Genomic DNA, 16,011 nt, shown 5'->3' on the forward strand with positions numbered 1-16,011 from the left:
TATGAAACTTGTGACTTATAAACATCTTTCGAAGTCGGAAGACTGAGTGATTCCACTACTAAATGCATTCCTATCTCGTTCGGTGACAATTCTAGAAGTATCAACAAATAGCTTGGTAGGGCCGTAGTAATGGTAGAAAAGCTTCGCTGACAAACCTACAGCCATTCCATCATACTCTGAGCTCAAACAAGTCATTTTATGATCCAATAGAGACTTGCGAGATACTTCGATAAAGGCGACAACAATAGGAGATGCGTTTCCAGAATCACGGCGTAGTTGGCGAGAAACGAAGGGCACATATTCTTAGCCTCGCGTATCTCCAGAGAAAGGTCAGTAGGTTGATGTCAGGCCCGAAAGAAGGGAAATGGGTAGAACAAAAAAACACCTGATGCATGCTGTGAGGCTTCAAGCGCGGATCGAAGACCGGGGAAATAGAGAATCAATATAATGTCACTGTATGCCGTCATCCAAAGCATCTCTCGTGAATTATCATCATGATCAAAAAAAAAAAAAACCAGCGCGCCCCAAATATTCCAGTATTGCCAAAAATGTAACGTTGACCTGTAGCAATAAATGTCGAGAAAACCTCTAAGTAGCGGCAGTCGGCTATGGTGGAGCGCTTAATTTGAGCGGTGGTGGCCCTAAGTGTAGTCCCTTAATATTCTTGAACCTCATGAAGCTTTTCCTATGATATGAAAGGATCGATGGAGCTAACCCAATAAATTATTTTAAAACTCTGGAATCCCTTTTCCCAACGGTAAGTTAACACCTCGCGATCGTCGGAAAAGTATGCCAGCCTGATGATCAATGTACATGTACCGTGAATACATTTGAAGGAACCCCGATTCGGAGCCGAGCTTCTGTCATCGCAGGTATGGTTATGAACAGCCTCAGGAAGTTAGAACCATGTATTTGAGGCAGTGCGCACCACTTCGGTAGACCTCGGTACTTAGCTTCTAGGATGCTAGCAGTGAAAGTGGTTGGAAACTTGAAACATAGGTGGGAAAATTTGGCGCCAACGTCATTCGGCAATCACCCGACCTGCTTAAAAAGGGAATTATTTCTGTTTATGGTATAGTAGTATGTGGCCATTCGCGGAGAATACTCGGGTCCATGAAAGTGGAACCAGCAGACAAAGTGCTAAAAGGCATAGAGGTGCACGACTAGATCTTGATTTAAATATCACATTTAATTGACCGTACGGTATTTATCTTCTCTGATACACAACTTGAAGTGCTTTGAATTGACATACCAGGTAGTATACCCTTTGCTTACGTATACGTTCTTCCCGCAAATAGATAATGGTTTAGCAGAAAAGACCGAATGTACGTACATATTCTAAACACCCAAGCAACAGATGAAGTTAAGCGCAGAGAAAATAAATATTACAGACGCAGATTTTGCATCATGCGCAGCGGGCAGGCAATGACAAAACAATGCATGGGTATCATCCATAGGTATACAATGCGTCGGGTGTCTAGCGTGGTGCGTCCTTGTCACTCTTCTGTGTTTCAAAAAGTTTTGTTAAATTATAGTTCGTCCTTTTTCTTGCCATTTCCGTTCTTCTTATCTTCCTCGGGTGGAAGGCAGAGCGCTGGAGAAGTTCCTGTGATCTCGTATTCACATTTCTCGAGCTCTTGCACAGTCAAAAGAGCGTTTTCAACTCCACATGATAGACGGAGCTGTTTAGAAAAAAGGGCCGTCGAATCCTGTCCTCGTATATAAATTATGAAGAGAGGAGACTTACAACAACATTACGCTCCGGACCGTTCCAGCATCTTGTGCCGTGTTTGTAAACTTGCTTTTGATAGAATTCTGGTTGACCTGGTTGAACATCTGAAGACGGGTTCCAAGATTCAAATTTGCTATGAAAAGAGTGTGAGTTTCGAGATAGTAACATGAATCGTACACATATAAAATCTACTCACCCAAGACTGAATGTTGTTCCGCCGTTGTTGGGCTTCTGCTTGACTTCATTGAAGAGGCAAACCTCGTATGTGTAGCTAAGCGATGTCAATCAGCATTCGGTAAGCAACCCATAACGAGTCGTTCACTCACTCTCCTGTATCCTTCTCGAGGCAGGTACCGTCAAGCTTCTTCCATTCTCCTTTAGCACCGAAACCATTAATGTTGAAGATTTCTTTAATATCATTCTCCTTTGTGTCCAACTCAGTCCTCATGCGATCCAGTTCGTTCTTGGCGTCGTTGTATGCTTGTTGAGCACGCGATGAGTCGGCTACAAAAATCATTTAGGTGATAGAAAGGAGATAGAGAATAGGACTGGTTGGTTACCTGCTCCATCATCGCCGCGTACAATACCAAACTTCTGCAGCCAAGACACAAGGGTATCTTTGACATCCTCATAGACAGGGATGAACGAATCTGGAAGATATGCAGCGAGCTCAAAGACTAATGAACAATGACGTCAGCAATAGCTTTCAGCATGTGCGAGGCTCCTCACGAATTGAGCCCTCCTGGGGGCCATTAATATATTCTTCGTGTTCAAGTAAAAGGGAGAGATAATCAGTGCTGATGAGCCCATCAAGCTGATGTTCAAGTTGCCCGGCATCCCACATGCCCTCCTCCAGGGCCTCCTCTTCCTCTTCGTCTGATTCATTTTCAGAGGGCTTCTCCGCTTCAGAATCTTTGCCAACGTCGTTAATATGAGGAAGTTTGGCGAGCTCTTCCCATCCGCGAACGGCTTCGAGAACCGCCATGTCCTGGTAGTTGGGATTGTAGCCAGTGCGAAGAGCATCAAGGATCTGGCCTAGGGCTTTCTCGCGTTCAAGGTGTTTCTTGTGTTCCCGCTGAAGTGATTTGAGGGCATTGTTGTGGATGATTAATGACTTGTACAGAGCTGTTTAACCATTAGAACGAAATTGAAGGATTGTGTTAAGGGACATAGGGCATACGCGATTCTTTCTTGTGTTCCAAAGCAGCTTGTGAGAGTGATTCGGTCCGTTCGGCGATATCTACGAGCAAATATTTTAAACGGGTACCCCTTATCTGTGCATATGACTTACCTTGAAGACGATCAACCTCCTTTTCCTTTGCTTTGATCTCTTCAGCCAATCTTTCTACTTCTCCTTGGAGACGTTTCTTTTCCTGATGCGCAAATGCAATGTAACCGGACCGAACTTTAGCACCCTATTGATAAACAGATGAATAAGATTCATTGGAGAGGCTTGGTCTCCTTACGGCTCTTTGCAACTTCAATTCCGCGTCTCGCTTCTTCCTATACTCTTCTCCAATTTCCTTACAAAGATTGGGGCAGACTCCTGGCTGTTCATCGGATCCGTCGCAACACTGCGTTTCTGAACTTCGAGTAAGACTAAACATAGTGCTCAATGTCGCCTAATTCGTACCACATAGTCCGTCATTAACCCTCGAACTTGAAATGAACTCGCCGATGTGTCCTTCGTTCTGACAATAGAATTTATTATTCGGGCATGCAGAGGTTCCTGTAATGAAGATAATAAGTAGCCAAAATCGCCAGATAAATGATCCCAATCCGACCTGGCTCATCGCTGCCGTCTGGACAGTCACAAGAGTCGTCGTTAACGAAATCCCAGGGAATTTCCTTGGAACCATCCAGGCATTTCCAAGTATTCGTTTTTGCTATTGGAACATATTTGGAGAGTAGGTTGGGAGATACTCCGAGAGTCTTTGTTGGTTTAGAAAACGCAGATAGCGGTAGAGAACAGAGAAGTAGAGCCCAAGGAACCATGGCCAGTGTGCTAGACGAGGGAACCAATTTCGATCGACGTGTCCCAGTCGCGTCGGTGTCTTGGCTGTCGATTATGTAATCCGACCAAACAAGGCACGCACAAGGTCTTCCTTGCAAGACCGCTCTGTCTGGTGCTCATCATCGACGGTCCAACTCTACTATGGTGAGTAGCTCTTCGCCCTCTTTATGCTCGCGGAAGGCTGCCGGGGTGTCGTACGAATGGATAGATATCGAATGAAGGCACATTTGCCTCGATTTCAGCTGGATGCCACTTTTCGGATTTGGATGAACTTGGGATGAAATGGATGTTGACTCTTTTTGATCCTCTAGGCCAAAGCAAAAGCAGCCCCCGCTGCGTCCAGCGGTGGTAAATCCGCGAAGAAGAAGAAGTGGTCCAAGGGAAAGGTCAAGGATAAGGCCCAGCACGCCGTCTCGCTCGACAAGGCCACCTACGACCGTATCATGAAGGAAGTCCCCTCCTTCAAATTCGTCAGTCAGAGCATCCTCATCGAGCGTCTCAAGATCAACGGATCGCTCGCTCGTGTTGCTATCAGACATCTCGAGAGGGACAAGCTCATCAAGCGGATCGTGCACCACTCCGCACAGCTCATCTATAGTGTGTATCGCCTACCGACGCAAGGTTGAAAGTTTCTGACAATTTCACTTATTTAGCTCGCACCACATCACAAGAGTAGATGCACCCTTACACTTTTTCCGCTCTCGTTATGCTTGCTAGGCTATATGTATTCCACTCAATGCACACCACATAAAATCGCAAATGGCAAAACACACTCTATTCGTGAATCCTGAGTAAATTTTCCTGCCAAGTAGAGTACGTCACATCAAAACTGCTAAATGACCGTACCTACGTCTGAGTCGGTCTTATGTGGTATTGTCAATTTGTGTACTCACAAATGTGTACCATCTGGTTCTGATCATGCGACCTGAGTTTCTCTAAATTTGCAAGAGATAGCAAGCCGGACCGACACCCTTCCTTCATGATATCAGAGCTCTCAATAACGCCTCTTTCCTTTACACTGATCCCACCTTTTGGTCTCCCTTTGTCAACTATTCCTGCGCAACTCTGCCCAGCGCTAAATAATGATAGGATTTAACGTGGGCGATTCTAGTTATTACATCGGTATTGACGTGGGCACAGGCTCCGTCCGGGCATGCCTGGTCGACAATAGCGGTCAAGTCAAATCAATATCAACACAGAATACCAAGACCTGGCGTGATTCACACGACAGCAATATCTTCGAGCAATCGACGACGGACATATGGGCAGCAGTAGGCATTGTCATCAAGGCATGCTTGAAGGAGACGGGTCGCTCCTGCCTCAGTTAAGGGTTTGGGATTTGACGCTACGTGCTCGTTGGCCGTTACAGATTTTGAGGGTGAGCCTATAGCGGTCACAAAGGGCGAGACCCTTGGGAGGCATGGGGAAAGGAACGTCATTCTTTGGGCAGATCATCGCGCAGAAGCAGAGGCTAATTTTATCAATGGCACTGGATCAATCGTTCTGGATTATGTTGGGGGCAAGATGAGTGTAAGTCGTTTTCGTACTTGTGAAATATTTGCATATCGATTATTCTAAACTTTGCCAGTTGGAAATGGAAATTCCAAAAATTCTGTGGTTGAAGAGGAATATGGATCCCCAGTTGTTTGCAAGATGCCAATTCTTTGATCTTCCGGACTTTCTGACGTATCGCGCAACGACGGATAGCGCACGGTCGTGCTGCTCTCTCACTTGCAAATGTTCTTACGTGCCTACAACTGGCTGGCAGAAGGATTTCTTCAAGCAGATCGGACTGCAGGAGCTTGTTGAAAGGGATTATGCACAAATTGGCGTCCGGGAGGGCGACGAAGTATTGATCGCTGGAATGCCAGTAGGTCAAGGTCTTTCAAATACGGCGGCAAAAGAACTGGGCTTGGTTCCCGGAACCCCCGTTGGAAGTGCACTCATTGATGCGTAAGTTTTTGTGTCTTTCTTTATCGCCATTTGCACGCTTTTGTGACTGCGATTCCAGGTATGCAGGTTGGTTGGGCACCATTGCAGCGCGCTATACGGAGAATGGCGTACTTTCGAATGAAATCCCGTCCATAGAAGAATCTGGGAGACGATTGGCCGCAGTTGCTGGCACGAGCACATGTCATATTGTACAGGTGAGGTTCTACCTTGCCATGAGCGCCGTATACCCATCCTCAAATGTTTTTGCAGAGCCAAAAAGGTATCTTCGTTGATGGAGTATGGGGCCCGTATAAGGTTACTTTATTGTCTCTCTGAAACGAAACTTGTTTAAGATCTGGATTAGGACCCTATCATCAATGGATGGTGGATGAACGAAGGAGGACAATCCTCTACCGGCCAGGTCTGCTTCTATGTTTTTCATCATCTGTAGCCAGTTCTAAGGTGGACGTCATCAGCTCATTGATTTCGTACTAACAAATCATCCTGCATATCCTGAAGCTGTCAAAATCGGGAAAGAAGAAGGAAAGAATGTACATACGCGTGAGTGATTCATCTTGTAATGCATTTCTGTTGATTTAATATTGTGCTTCTGCGAGTAATAGTTATCCAAGAGCGTCTTGAAAGACTAAGAACCACTTACAAAGTGGACACGTTCACCGAGTTGACCAAGGACCTACACATATACCCTGATTTCCATGGTACAAGAATTAAACCTTATTTTGGGCGTTAAAATGTATCGCCTCATCTTCGTTCGTTCTAGGAAACAGGTCTCCAATTGCTGATCCCCGTATGAGAGGAGTTATGTTTGGAATGGAATTGGTATGGTCGTCGCTTCCAAGAACATTAAAATTCTACGCTAAACGTTGTCTGTCCAGGACAACTCGCTGAATGACCTTGCCAAAAAGTATCATGCCACACTTATGGCAATTGCATTGCAGACGCGTCATATTGTCGATACGCTCAACAGTTCGGGCCATCAGATCGCGTCTATCTTCATGAGCGGTGGTCAGGCGCAAAATAGACCACTGATGCAGCTCTTTGCGGATGTTTGTGGAATGCCTGTTGTGCTCCCGGCGAACAGTGACCAGGCTGTGTGCTTGGGTGCTGCCATGCTCGGTCGATTCGCCGCGGAATTTGGAAATTCAGGGAAAGAAGAACAGGCAAAAAAGTTGTGGGAAATCATGGTGAGTCTGATGTCATAGCAAATGTGATGATCCTTGTTGTTGATTGCCTATTTCGTTTTGCTTGTGTTCTAGGTCGAGATGACTCCCGCTGGTACAATGATATCCCCTAGTTGCGATGCGAAAGAGAGGAAACTGCTGGAAGCGAAATTCAAGATTTTCTTGGAGACCATTCAAATACAGAAGCGCTGGCGACAGGAGATGCAGGAAGCTTCAAAGTAACACCGTCAATGCCCTTTTGGGGTTGTTCGCTGCCTCTGGACATTTTATATTCCAAATTTGAATGATTCGAGTATTGATTATCGACCCTGCCGTATTTTAGGGACAAATGTAACAACTGAAATGTGTACCCTCGAAACGCGCCGCATACAAATGAATTTTTGTGGATGACAAGTCTCGCAATTCTTCTGTTGGCGAAAATTTGACGCGTACCCTCAATTTCCAACTCAGGCGAGATCAGTTGCCGTTACAGGAATGCGTTCCCTATGTTTACTGTATGGTATCTCAGTTCGGTGTATTGTTACTGCTGCTAAAGCATCAAGATCACTGGCAACTCATTCTCCTGACGATGAAAATATATATGATTGTCTCCCTAGATGATCGCAGTTTGTATTACTGTCAGTCGAAGAGTGAATGAACGAATGATGGCAAAATACATATTTGGATCACGATTACTGTCAATCTCCTACCATTGCCATGGAGCACCGCCCTCCGCAAATAATCCTGAAGTAAAAGTCCTCGTTTCCGATGCTTCTCTTTCACCGATGACCTCTACACAAAGCTACAATAACCTCCATTTACCGCAGGAGATCCTGGATTTGATTATTGACGAGGTTGCGCGCTTAAAACCCGTACTCGACTCACAAGCTGCCCTAAGGACCTGCACTCTCGTATCCAGAGCCTTCTGCAGACGCTCGCGAAAGCACCTATGGGCTGACTTCGTCTTTTACATGGACAGGTCTTCTAGGAAACGTGCCACCGATCTCATACACATGCTTCGACGAAGAGACAACAGATCATTGGTAGCCCATGTCCGATCAATGCAACTCGTCTTCAACACCCCTGTAGAAGATGAACAACACCGACTTGTACGTGCAAAGAACACGCTTAGTAAAGCGATAAAGCGGCCCTTTCAAAAATACTTTAAACCACAGTACACTGTCCTGGATGTTCTTCAGCACATACAAAATTGCGATTTTGAACATTTTAGTGTCAATTCTCTCGAACAGACTAGGCCTATCCACTGGACCAAGGACGAATTCAGCAAAGTCATAAAGCCTACTCTGCTGGAAGTCCTGTCAAGTAACACGCGCATCAAGTCCTTCTCGCTGTGCAATATCGGATCGATATCTAAGCAGATGGTGGCAGCTGCTTTCTTTTCACCAGAAATGGAGGACTTGACCATGCGGAATTTACAGTTTGGGGAAGACGAGCTCGTCACTTTCACAGTCGAACGAGATTGTGTGCTCGCCGATCTACGAAAGTTAGAGATGATCAACGTACCTATGCTACCATTGCTCTCGTTGATCCACCTATTGGTGCCACATTCCTGGCCTTCCGGCTCTTTATCAAGTTCAGACTTCACTTCTTCTGATCTGGAACCACAACCACTATTCCCTCGACTTCAAACCCTTGTTGTGTCCGTACCGTATCCCGAGGATATGAACCCTCTTTGGAAATTGATTTTGGGTGGGGCGTCATGCCTGGAAAATCTGGAAATGGAATATCACTATAGAAGTAACTCTTCGATTCCTTTGCTAGTTTGTTCAGGGTGTCTTATCTGACACAATGTCTATTTATAGGATATGGAATACCAGAACTGGGTCAACTTTCCCTCCGCCGCTTAACAGCCTTGCGAAATTTCAGATTTCGAACAGTCTCACCAGATGATATCGTCTGGGTCGAAGCAAGCCAGCGGGTTTTGCTCAATATTTTTACTTTCCCCTGCTTCACCGAGAAATTGAGATCATTTGAGCTTCAGTATTTATTCAGCGCTGCTTGGGACACAAGTGACCACACTAATGGTAAACCGCTCGAACGACTCCGAAACGCAGCGCACTGGGAAGTCATCGACGATTGGCTCGTTAGTGACCATTTCCGTAGCTTCGAAACGCTGCAGCTCTCGGTAAAAGTAGTTCATAGTATGGGCGGAAGCGACGCGGTATACTACATCCCAGCTGACGAGATGCTGGCCGCGGCTTTGCTCATGTTCCCCAAAATGACCGCGAAAGCTCATATTGAAGTTATCATGGAGGGTCAGATATTCTTCCGTCTGAATCCGACAATGTAATACCCCAATTACCAACGTAAACAATCTTCGATAGTATTAGTCCTGATATTCATTTATTTTAGTTAGATTTGCCACCAACGTTTCGCAGCAACTCATAGTAGTCCCAATGTGACAAATATAAAACGAATACTGGTCAAGTGTGTATTGGACTAGCATGGTAGCAATAGCGTACTCCACTGTACATTTCTCTTCCAATACTAGGCTCAGAATGTATTTCCGGAATGTCCGCCGGCGAAGCAGCACTTTTTGTGTCTACGGTTACAGTTACACATAATTTGTATGATATCATCTTACCAAAGTTGGACAATCTAACGATTAGTTCAGTACTTACACATATCCGATTCGGTCAGATACAAATGAAACTTGATAGGTAGATCCGAAGGTACATGAAAAAGGAGGGAGGCAAAGGGCGTATGCGGACTGATGAAGAGAGGTATTCTGGTATGCGGTCGTTTCTTGCCAAAACCGAGAGGCTTGGATGACTTGTCGTGTCATCTCCATCATAATACCGCAACAACCGGAGATATGTATCTAGATGAGATGCTTGAAGTACACACATACTGTAGTAGGAGCTTCATGTACGAACGGCTGGCCACGCATTCGCCTCCAGACCATAGGGGGTTGTACACACACTCACAGATCAAGATGATTCACAGAAGCTTGACATACGAAGCCGGGAATAGGCCCTTCTTCCCGTTGACTTCTCCAGTCCACCTGTCAGATAAGAATGAGTACCAAGATATTTAGAGACAAAAGGCGAGCGCGATGTCGTAAGGAATGCGTAAATGGATCTCAAACGAATTAGGAAGTAAGGACTTTTGAAAGTGACCGCGAGTAAAACAGGAGGCATTGAAGCGATCCATTTCCGGGTATGATAGGAGTGGTAGTGGTTGGGCAGCGCTGGTATATAAAAGCGTGGAGTTTCGGAAAGAGAAACGTACCAGTCGTCTGACGTCCTTTCCACCACCAAAATTCGGTCCCCTTCCGAAACCACTAGATCCCCCGCTTCCTAAGCGTATGGTCAATCACCCCGCCTAAACCTTTCATGATAATATACGCACTCCAGAATTATAGTCATACAGCGCCTCTGCCCATTCGCCATGTACTTCTGGTTCTGGTTCCGGCTCTTCGTATTTTGGTTGTTGGAAGCGTGGAGCGGGAGGAGGGGGCGGGGTTGCAGCGGCAGGGTCCGGCGTAGGCGTACTTGTCGACGAAGAAGTACGCCTAGGCGGCGGAGCGAAATTATTCTGCCTTGGCGCAAAAGCAGGCGGAACTGCTACCTGGGGAGGCGATGCGGGCTTGCTGCGTAGAGACCCGATGAAGCCCTTGCCTGAGGACATGTCGACAGAGTTACCGAATTTCTGTGGATGAACGTGGAATGGAGATCAATTGTCAGAGAGGGCAATGATTGAAAAAGGTGATAGCATCAGTAAGGGGGAAATGAAAGGGAAATGGGCAGAAGGACGGAGGAGACAAGCCCAGCGAAGCTCCCAAAGAATGGAACCGCACAATCATTTCAAGCGAGCGTACTTACTTTCACAGAAACCAGGCTGCTGGCTGAAGATGGCTTTTCAGCAATTTGGGAAGAACTTGCGGATGAGGGCGTGGGTTGGTTATTTCTGGCGTTTGCAAATGCGGCCACCCGGCCTGCCACACTAGTGACCGCCTGGCCCTCGTTATCGGAATCCTGTGTTCATGCGAAAGTTCGGAATCAGGCCATGCAAATTCCAAGCCCCCGAGGATATGGGTGAAATAAAGGACAGAAGATAAACCAATAAAATGGAGTGATCAGAAACCAGTCGCGATACCCAGGATACATCTCTGTCTCTGATTGATGGGGAAGGACAAGAGACATGGTGTATCAAGCCAGAAACTCACCCCAGCTCCGGCGCTTGCATATGCACTTGAACTTGGACCACCAGCACTAGTACCAGAAGAACGAGCACTGGAGATCTGTTTCAGACCAGCTGACATAAACTTTGCGGTTGCCTCTGGATTGGAAGCCATGGCGCGACCAACTGCAGACACGGCTGCCCCCTGGGGAGTGTTTGTCGACGGGGGAGCATCTGAATGAGCGGCATTGGCAAATATCTCAGGCCGTGCTGAGAAGTACCTGGAAGACAAGATTGATGAGCAGGTGGCGCAGTTGGATCACAAGGGAAGTGAAAGGGAAGGAAAAGACACAGGGGCGGCCAGAACAGCAACGCCCGTGAGCCGAGCCTTCGAAATTGTATAAAAGGAACTCACTCATCCAACAGCGAGAAAAACGCCTCCTTCTCATGCGGCTGTAGATTGGAAAAGACCATTCCGGTGAGTGTGTTTCGTATCCGACACAATGCAAGATGACTGATTGAGATAAAGCCTAGTACCCGGGTCCAATAGCCCGTCCCAAGTCACAAAATTGGATCATTTACTTTTAACCGACCATACAATATAAAACGCGGTACACGATTCCAAGTGAAATAATAGGACGGACACAAGAGAAAAAAGGCCAAGCAGTTGATAACAAGGTGAGCTAGCAGGACAACTACATTTACGCAAAAACTGATTTTTGGGGCATCACGTCAAGAAAAGAGTCGAAGACAGAAAAAGAAAAGAAACGCCGAAAAGAAAGAGAAAATGATATCTTCTTCAATAACAAGCAAATAAACAGAGAAGCAGAGAGAAAAGATGAAATAATAAACCAACGGGCAGGTTTTTAGCAAGCCCAGATCAGCAATATCGTAAGTTACAATGTTCGTTGGTTCACTCGTTGTCTACACTTTTTGACACATGACGACACCAGGGGTGTGCTGTGATGGAGAGTGGGGGAAATAGAAAGTATAGTGTTTGGAGGAACCAGTCAATAATTTTAAAAGGCACGTCGCAGATCAAGCATTCCAGTTGAACAAGTCGAAATCATTCGGCAGGATCTGATCTGAGGGAGGGGTATGTTGCGGGTTGATATGTTGTTGTTGTGGTGCAGGAGTGGCAGACATATGTCGTGTATGATCGCTAGCCACTGGTGACGGGGCGAACGGGTACCCAGAGCCACCACCACCACCCTGGGCAGGTGTACCCCAATTTTGGCTGTTCGTTGGTGAAGGCGCGCTCACATTTCCGCCTCCTCCACCACCACCCAGGAATGGTGTCCCTGATGCGCTTCCAGGCGGCGACATACCATAATTCGATTGCTGCTGCTGGTTCGACAACATCTGTTGTTGTGCTGCGTTCATCATCTGCTGGTTAAACCCGGGGCTTTGCGACGACATGGCGCGCGCAGCCTGTTGTTGCTGTTGTTGGACCAGCATTCGTTGGTAGTCCTCGTGGCTGGAGGACGCTACTCGAGATGGCGGCCCTCGGGATGTCAGAGGGGAAGGTGCTCCTCCATCGGACGGCGAGCGTGTGCTCCTTGCGATGCCCGGTATTGTAGACCCCGACCGCATCGACGCGGCAGAAGAGGGCCCTGCGAATCCAGAATCAGAGCCTAGTGGAGAACCTGCATGGGTCGGAGATGAGGCGTTCATTTGATGCTGTAACTGCTGTTGCTGTTGCTGCCGCAGACGCTCTTGTATCATCTGCTGCTGGTTAAGTGTCATGGACACATTCCCAGATCCCATTCCTCCCATTCCTGCACCAAATTGAGGTCCGCCTCCACCTCCTCCGCCAGAGTTCATGCCGGCTGGGCCACTGCCACCAGGACCCATTCCCATCGCTACGTTGGCAGCATTACGGTTCTGTTGCTGTTGCAAAAGCATGAGCTGCCGTTGCTGAGCTTGTTGCGCACTTAGGTTTCCAGGTCCACCAGCGCCAGCAGTTAGACCCATACCGCCGCCTTGCATGCCCATATTACTAGTTAGCATGCGGGGGTCCATACTGCCTACACCTCCCATACCCATACCACTAGGACCACTACCACCGCCTCCGCCCATCATACCGCCCATTCCACCACCACCACCTCCGCCTCCGCCACCTGCGCCACCAAGACCGAACATTTGGTTTTGCTGGTTCGCCAGTGACTGAGCCTGGACAGGTGAAACTGGACTGTTGCCCATGCCATTGTTCATAAACCCTGTTCCACCTGTATTTTGCTGGAGTTGCATCTGCTGTTGGGGCGACAGACCGCTCATTTGCATATTCGGAAGGGTGGCTGAGCCAGATGAACGGTTCATGGCAGACAACGCCTGTTGCTGTTGCTGTTGCAGCTGCGATGCGTGGTCCGGTTTTTGCATATTCTAAAAAGAAATCAGCAATTATACCGAGTTATGAGAGGAGAGATGCCGCATACCCTCATGAGAACTATGAGCCTCTGAATCTGTGCATTCACTGGCATACTCTCAAAGTTGGGGATATTATTTTGAAGGTACTGATAAGCGGCGTGGTTGGGGTTGTTGAGGATGGCCATCGCCTGTTGATATTGCGCAGGAGTTATTGGGAGCTGAGGACCGGGTCCACCAGCACCAGGCATATTACCACCAGGACCGCGTACTCCAGGACCTCCTCCAGGCATCATGCCCCCAGCACCGCCAACGCCGCCGCCGTCTCCTCCCATCCCACTTGTCCGCCGCATCCCAGCGACCATTGGGTTGGCTCCGCCCCCACCACCACCGATCATATCCGCGTTCTGCGATCTTGGGCCACCCATGCCACCGCTTCCATCCATATGCCCCTGCTGCATCTGTCCGCGCTGCTGCTGTTGCGCGGCCTGCATCATGAGCTGCTGCTGGCGCATCGCTGCAAGGCGTGCTGGATCCATCGGCCCGCCTCCAGGCATACCAGCGCCCACACCAGCGCCAACGCCACCTAAACGCGCAGGGTTCATCCCGCCGCTTGTGTTCATGCCCATATTGATGCCCATCGCGGAGGGGTTGACACCACTCATGTCCATGCCCTGCATCCCGCCTCCGCCTCCGCCGCCCTGCCCACCACTGACTCCTCCCATTCCACCCATGCCGCCGACGCCCATCCCTTGCTGAAGTTGTTGTTGTCTGGCCATCTGCACCTGCATCATGCGCTGACGTTCCCTCGTCTGGGCATTCGTCTGCGCCTCGGAGAGGTTAATTCCGATATTGTTCAGCGCCTGCGTATTCTGCTGTTGCTGATTGATGCCTTGGTGTTGAGGAGGTTGCTGAGAAGTTGAGGCGTCGGATGGCCCCGCTACAGATCCAGAGGCCGACGGAGAGGGCGAGGGCTGTTGTCTCTGCTGGCCAGCATTTTGCATCTGCTGCTGGTGGCTAGGCGAATGGTGATGGCTTGCAGAGCTAGGCGATGCTCTCGAGGACGAAGATGGAGGGCGAGGCGGTTGCTGCTGCTGCTGATTCTGTTGCCGAGGCGACAACTGCACCTGCTGTCCTTGTCCTTGCCCTGCACCGTTGACAGCCCCTGACATGGGCAGAGAGAACTGCGTCGGGCCGTTCACGTTCACATTGATACCTCCACTTCCACCACCATTTTGTTGATGTTGCTGTTGTTGCATCTGTTGGCTTTGCATTTGCTGCTGCTGCTGTAGAGCCTGCATTTGTTGGAAATGCTGCTGTTGTTGCGACAACCCCATCGATGATGACGATGTTGCGGAAGCTGGTGTTGACGCAGAAGACGAGGCAGAATTGGGTATCGAAGATGGTGGAGGCATGAGCATGTTTTGGTTCTGGTTGGTGTTGTTCCCACTGGGCGTCGGTGTCCGGTGCTGGTTTGGATTCTGGTTCTGATTCTGCTGCTGCTGGGCTTGTTGATGGGATGTTGGCGCAGGCGATGTAGATGACGGGGGCACACTGCCGCTACTCGCTCCAGGCCCGGAAGAGATCTTGTTCTCCCCTGTATCCCGGCGCTTGTAACTAGGCACCCCTCCTCCCATACCGTCCGCTCCCATCCCGCTACCAGCGCCTCCGGAACCAGAACCACCCCCAATGCCCAAAAGGGAGTCATCGGCAGGCCGCTCGCGCTTGAGAGCGTTTTGCGCATGGTTCATCCCACCGAGGATGGCCATGTTCGCCACATTGGCCATGCCTGCGCCCATGTTGGCGGACGCAGCCGTGGAGGGGTTTATTGGGTTCATACCGCCCACGTTCATATTGCCCATGTTGACGTTCATGCCCATTCCCATGCCCATCATATTCCCACCTACCCCCGCACCCGCAACTCCAGGGTTCCCAGAGGCACCAGCACTGGCAGGTGGCGAACCTGCACCTCCCATTCCACCCATGCCCTGCGCACTCGCACCAGCACCACCCATCATCATCATCATCTGCTGTCGCTTCGCCACGTCCTTCGCGAAGACCCCTGGAAGCTCGGCGTAAATCTGGCGGATACGCTCTGCGTTGGCAGCCACGCTGGGTTCATCTTGGAACATTTCCGGTATGGTGTTGAGAGAGGAGGGGGGCTCGAATACCGGGAGTGACTGATCATGTCGTATTGGTGGTGATCGAGGTATATTATTTGGTTATAGGCGGACAGGTAGGTAGTAAGAGGGATAGAACAAGGGCGGAGGGGAAGAAAAAAAGGAAGATAAAGATAAAGAAGGTCAGTGGATGGTGAAGGGAAGAAGTGAATAGAGTAAGGTAAATCGGAGGAACGTACAGATTGACGGCCATGGTCGACGATGGATGCGAGCCATGTGAGATTTGACTGCATGCGATTTGAGTATCTATCGTGTATTTCAGGTAAGCGGATGTTTATTATTTCCGGTGCAAGCAAGAAAGTAAGTGGATGCAATGGATGGAGCTTGATAATAGAGGTATGGGGATGGATGGAAAAGAGGGTAAAATGGTTGTGGTAAGACGTGGACGAGGGAATGTATGGATATGAGAAAGGGTAAATGAGAAACTTACTGTATGAACCGGGGGTCGCTGGCCTGAATGCCTTT

At 48.6% G+C, this 16,011-nt stretch overlaps 6 protein-coding genes across 6 annotated transcripts; 3 read left to right on the forward strand and 3 right to left on the reverse strand.

Moving 5' to 3' along the window:
* Positions 1-1,529: 1,529 nt before the first annotated feature.
* On the reverse strand, positions 1,530-3,727 carry JR316_0005189 (Glucosidase 2 subunit beta; the record flags this gene model as incomplete). Its single annotated transcript, XM_047890953.1, has 11 exons — positions 1,530-1,682; positions 1,748-1,865; positions 1,929-2,003; positions 2,059-2,236; positions 2,293-2,409; positions 2,462-2,857; positions 2,913-2,972; positions 3,024-3,147; positions 3,199-3,314; positions 3,366-3,461; positions 3,517-3,727. The coding sequence occupies 11 exons, from the start codon at positions 3,725-3,727 to the stop codon at positions 1,530-1,532; spliced, it is 1,644 nt and encodes a 547-aa protein (XP_047750714.1).
* Positions 3,728-3,887: 160 nt separating this feature from the next.
* JR316_0005190 (40S ribosomal protein S25) lies at positions 3,888-4,422 on the forward strand (the record flags this gene model as incomplete). The annotated part of the gene is made up of 3 exons (XM_047890954.1): positions 3,888-3,890; positions 4,058-4,343; positions 4,400-4,422. The coding sequence occupies 3 exons, from the start codon at positions 3,888-3,890 to the stop codon at positions 4,420-4,422; spliced, it is 312 nt and encodes a 103-aa protein (XP_047750715.1).
* A 406-nt stretch (positions 4,423-4,828) lies between these two features.
* JR316_0005191 (FGGY carbohydrate kinase domain-containing protein) lies at positions 4,829-7,517 on the forward strand (the record flags this gene model as incomplete). The annotated part of the gene is made up of 12 exons (XM_047890955.1): positions 4,829-5,054; positions 5,116-5,276; positions 5,335-5,699; positions 5,758-5,893; positions 5,949-5,993; positions 6,043-6,099; positions 6,155-6,239; positions 6,302-6,397; positions 6,460-6,518; positions 6,575-6,883; positions 6,956-7,098; positions 7,331-7,517. The coding sequence occupies 12 exons, from the start codon at positions 4,829-4,831 to the stop codon at positions 7,515-7,517; spliced, it is 1,869 nt and encodes a 622-aa protein (XP_047750716.1).
* A 127-nt stretch (positions 7,518-7,644) lies between these two features.
* On the forward strand, positions 7,645-9,170 carry JR316_0005192 (uncharacterized protein; the record flags this gene model as incomplete). The annotated part of the gene is made up of 2 exons (XM_047890956.1): positions 7,645-8,617; positions 8,683-9,170. The coding sequence occupies 2 exons, from the start codon at positions 7,645-7,647 to the stop codon at positions 9,168-9,170; spliced, it is 1,461 nt and encodes a 486-aa protein (XP_047750717.1).
* A 650-nt stretch (positions 9,171-9,820) lies between these two features.
* JR316_0005193 (Protein csh3) lies at positions 9,821-11,476 on the reverse strand (the record flags this gene model as incomplete). Its single annotated transcript, XM_047890957.1, has 6 exons — positions 9,821-9,884; positions 10,112-10,179; positions 10,232-10,531; positions 10,705-10,857; positions 11,049-11,283; positions 11,418-11,476. The coding sequence occupies 6 exons, from the start codon at positions 11,474-11,476 to the stop codon at positions 9,821-9,823; spliced, it is 879 nt and encodes a 292-aa protein (XP_047750718.1).
* Positions 11,477-12,040: 564 nt separating this feature from the next.
* Positions 12,041-15,498, reverse strand: JR316_0005194 (uncharacterized protein; the record flags this gene model as incomplete). The annotated part of the gene is made up of 2 exons (XM_047890958.1): positions 12,041-13,384; positions 13,438-15,498. The coding sequence occupies 2 exons, from the start codon at positions 15,496-15,498 to the stop codon at positions 12,041-12,043; spliced, it is 3,405 nt and encodes a 1,134-aa protein (XP_047750719.1).
* Positions 15,499-16,011: the final 513 nt, after the last annotated feature.

Source organism: Psilocybe cubensis, chromosome 4 (assembly GCF_017499595.1).
Source record: "Psilocybe cubensis strain MGC-MH-2018 chromosome 4, whole genome shotgun sequence".
Lineage (NCBI taxonomy): Eukaryota > Fungi > Basidiomycota > Agaricomycetes > Agaricales > Agrocybaceae > Psilocybe > Psilocybe cubensis.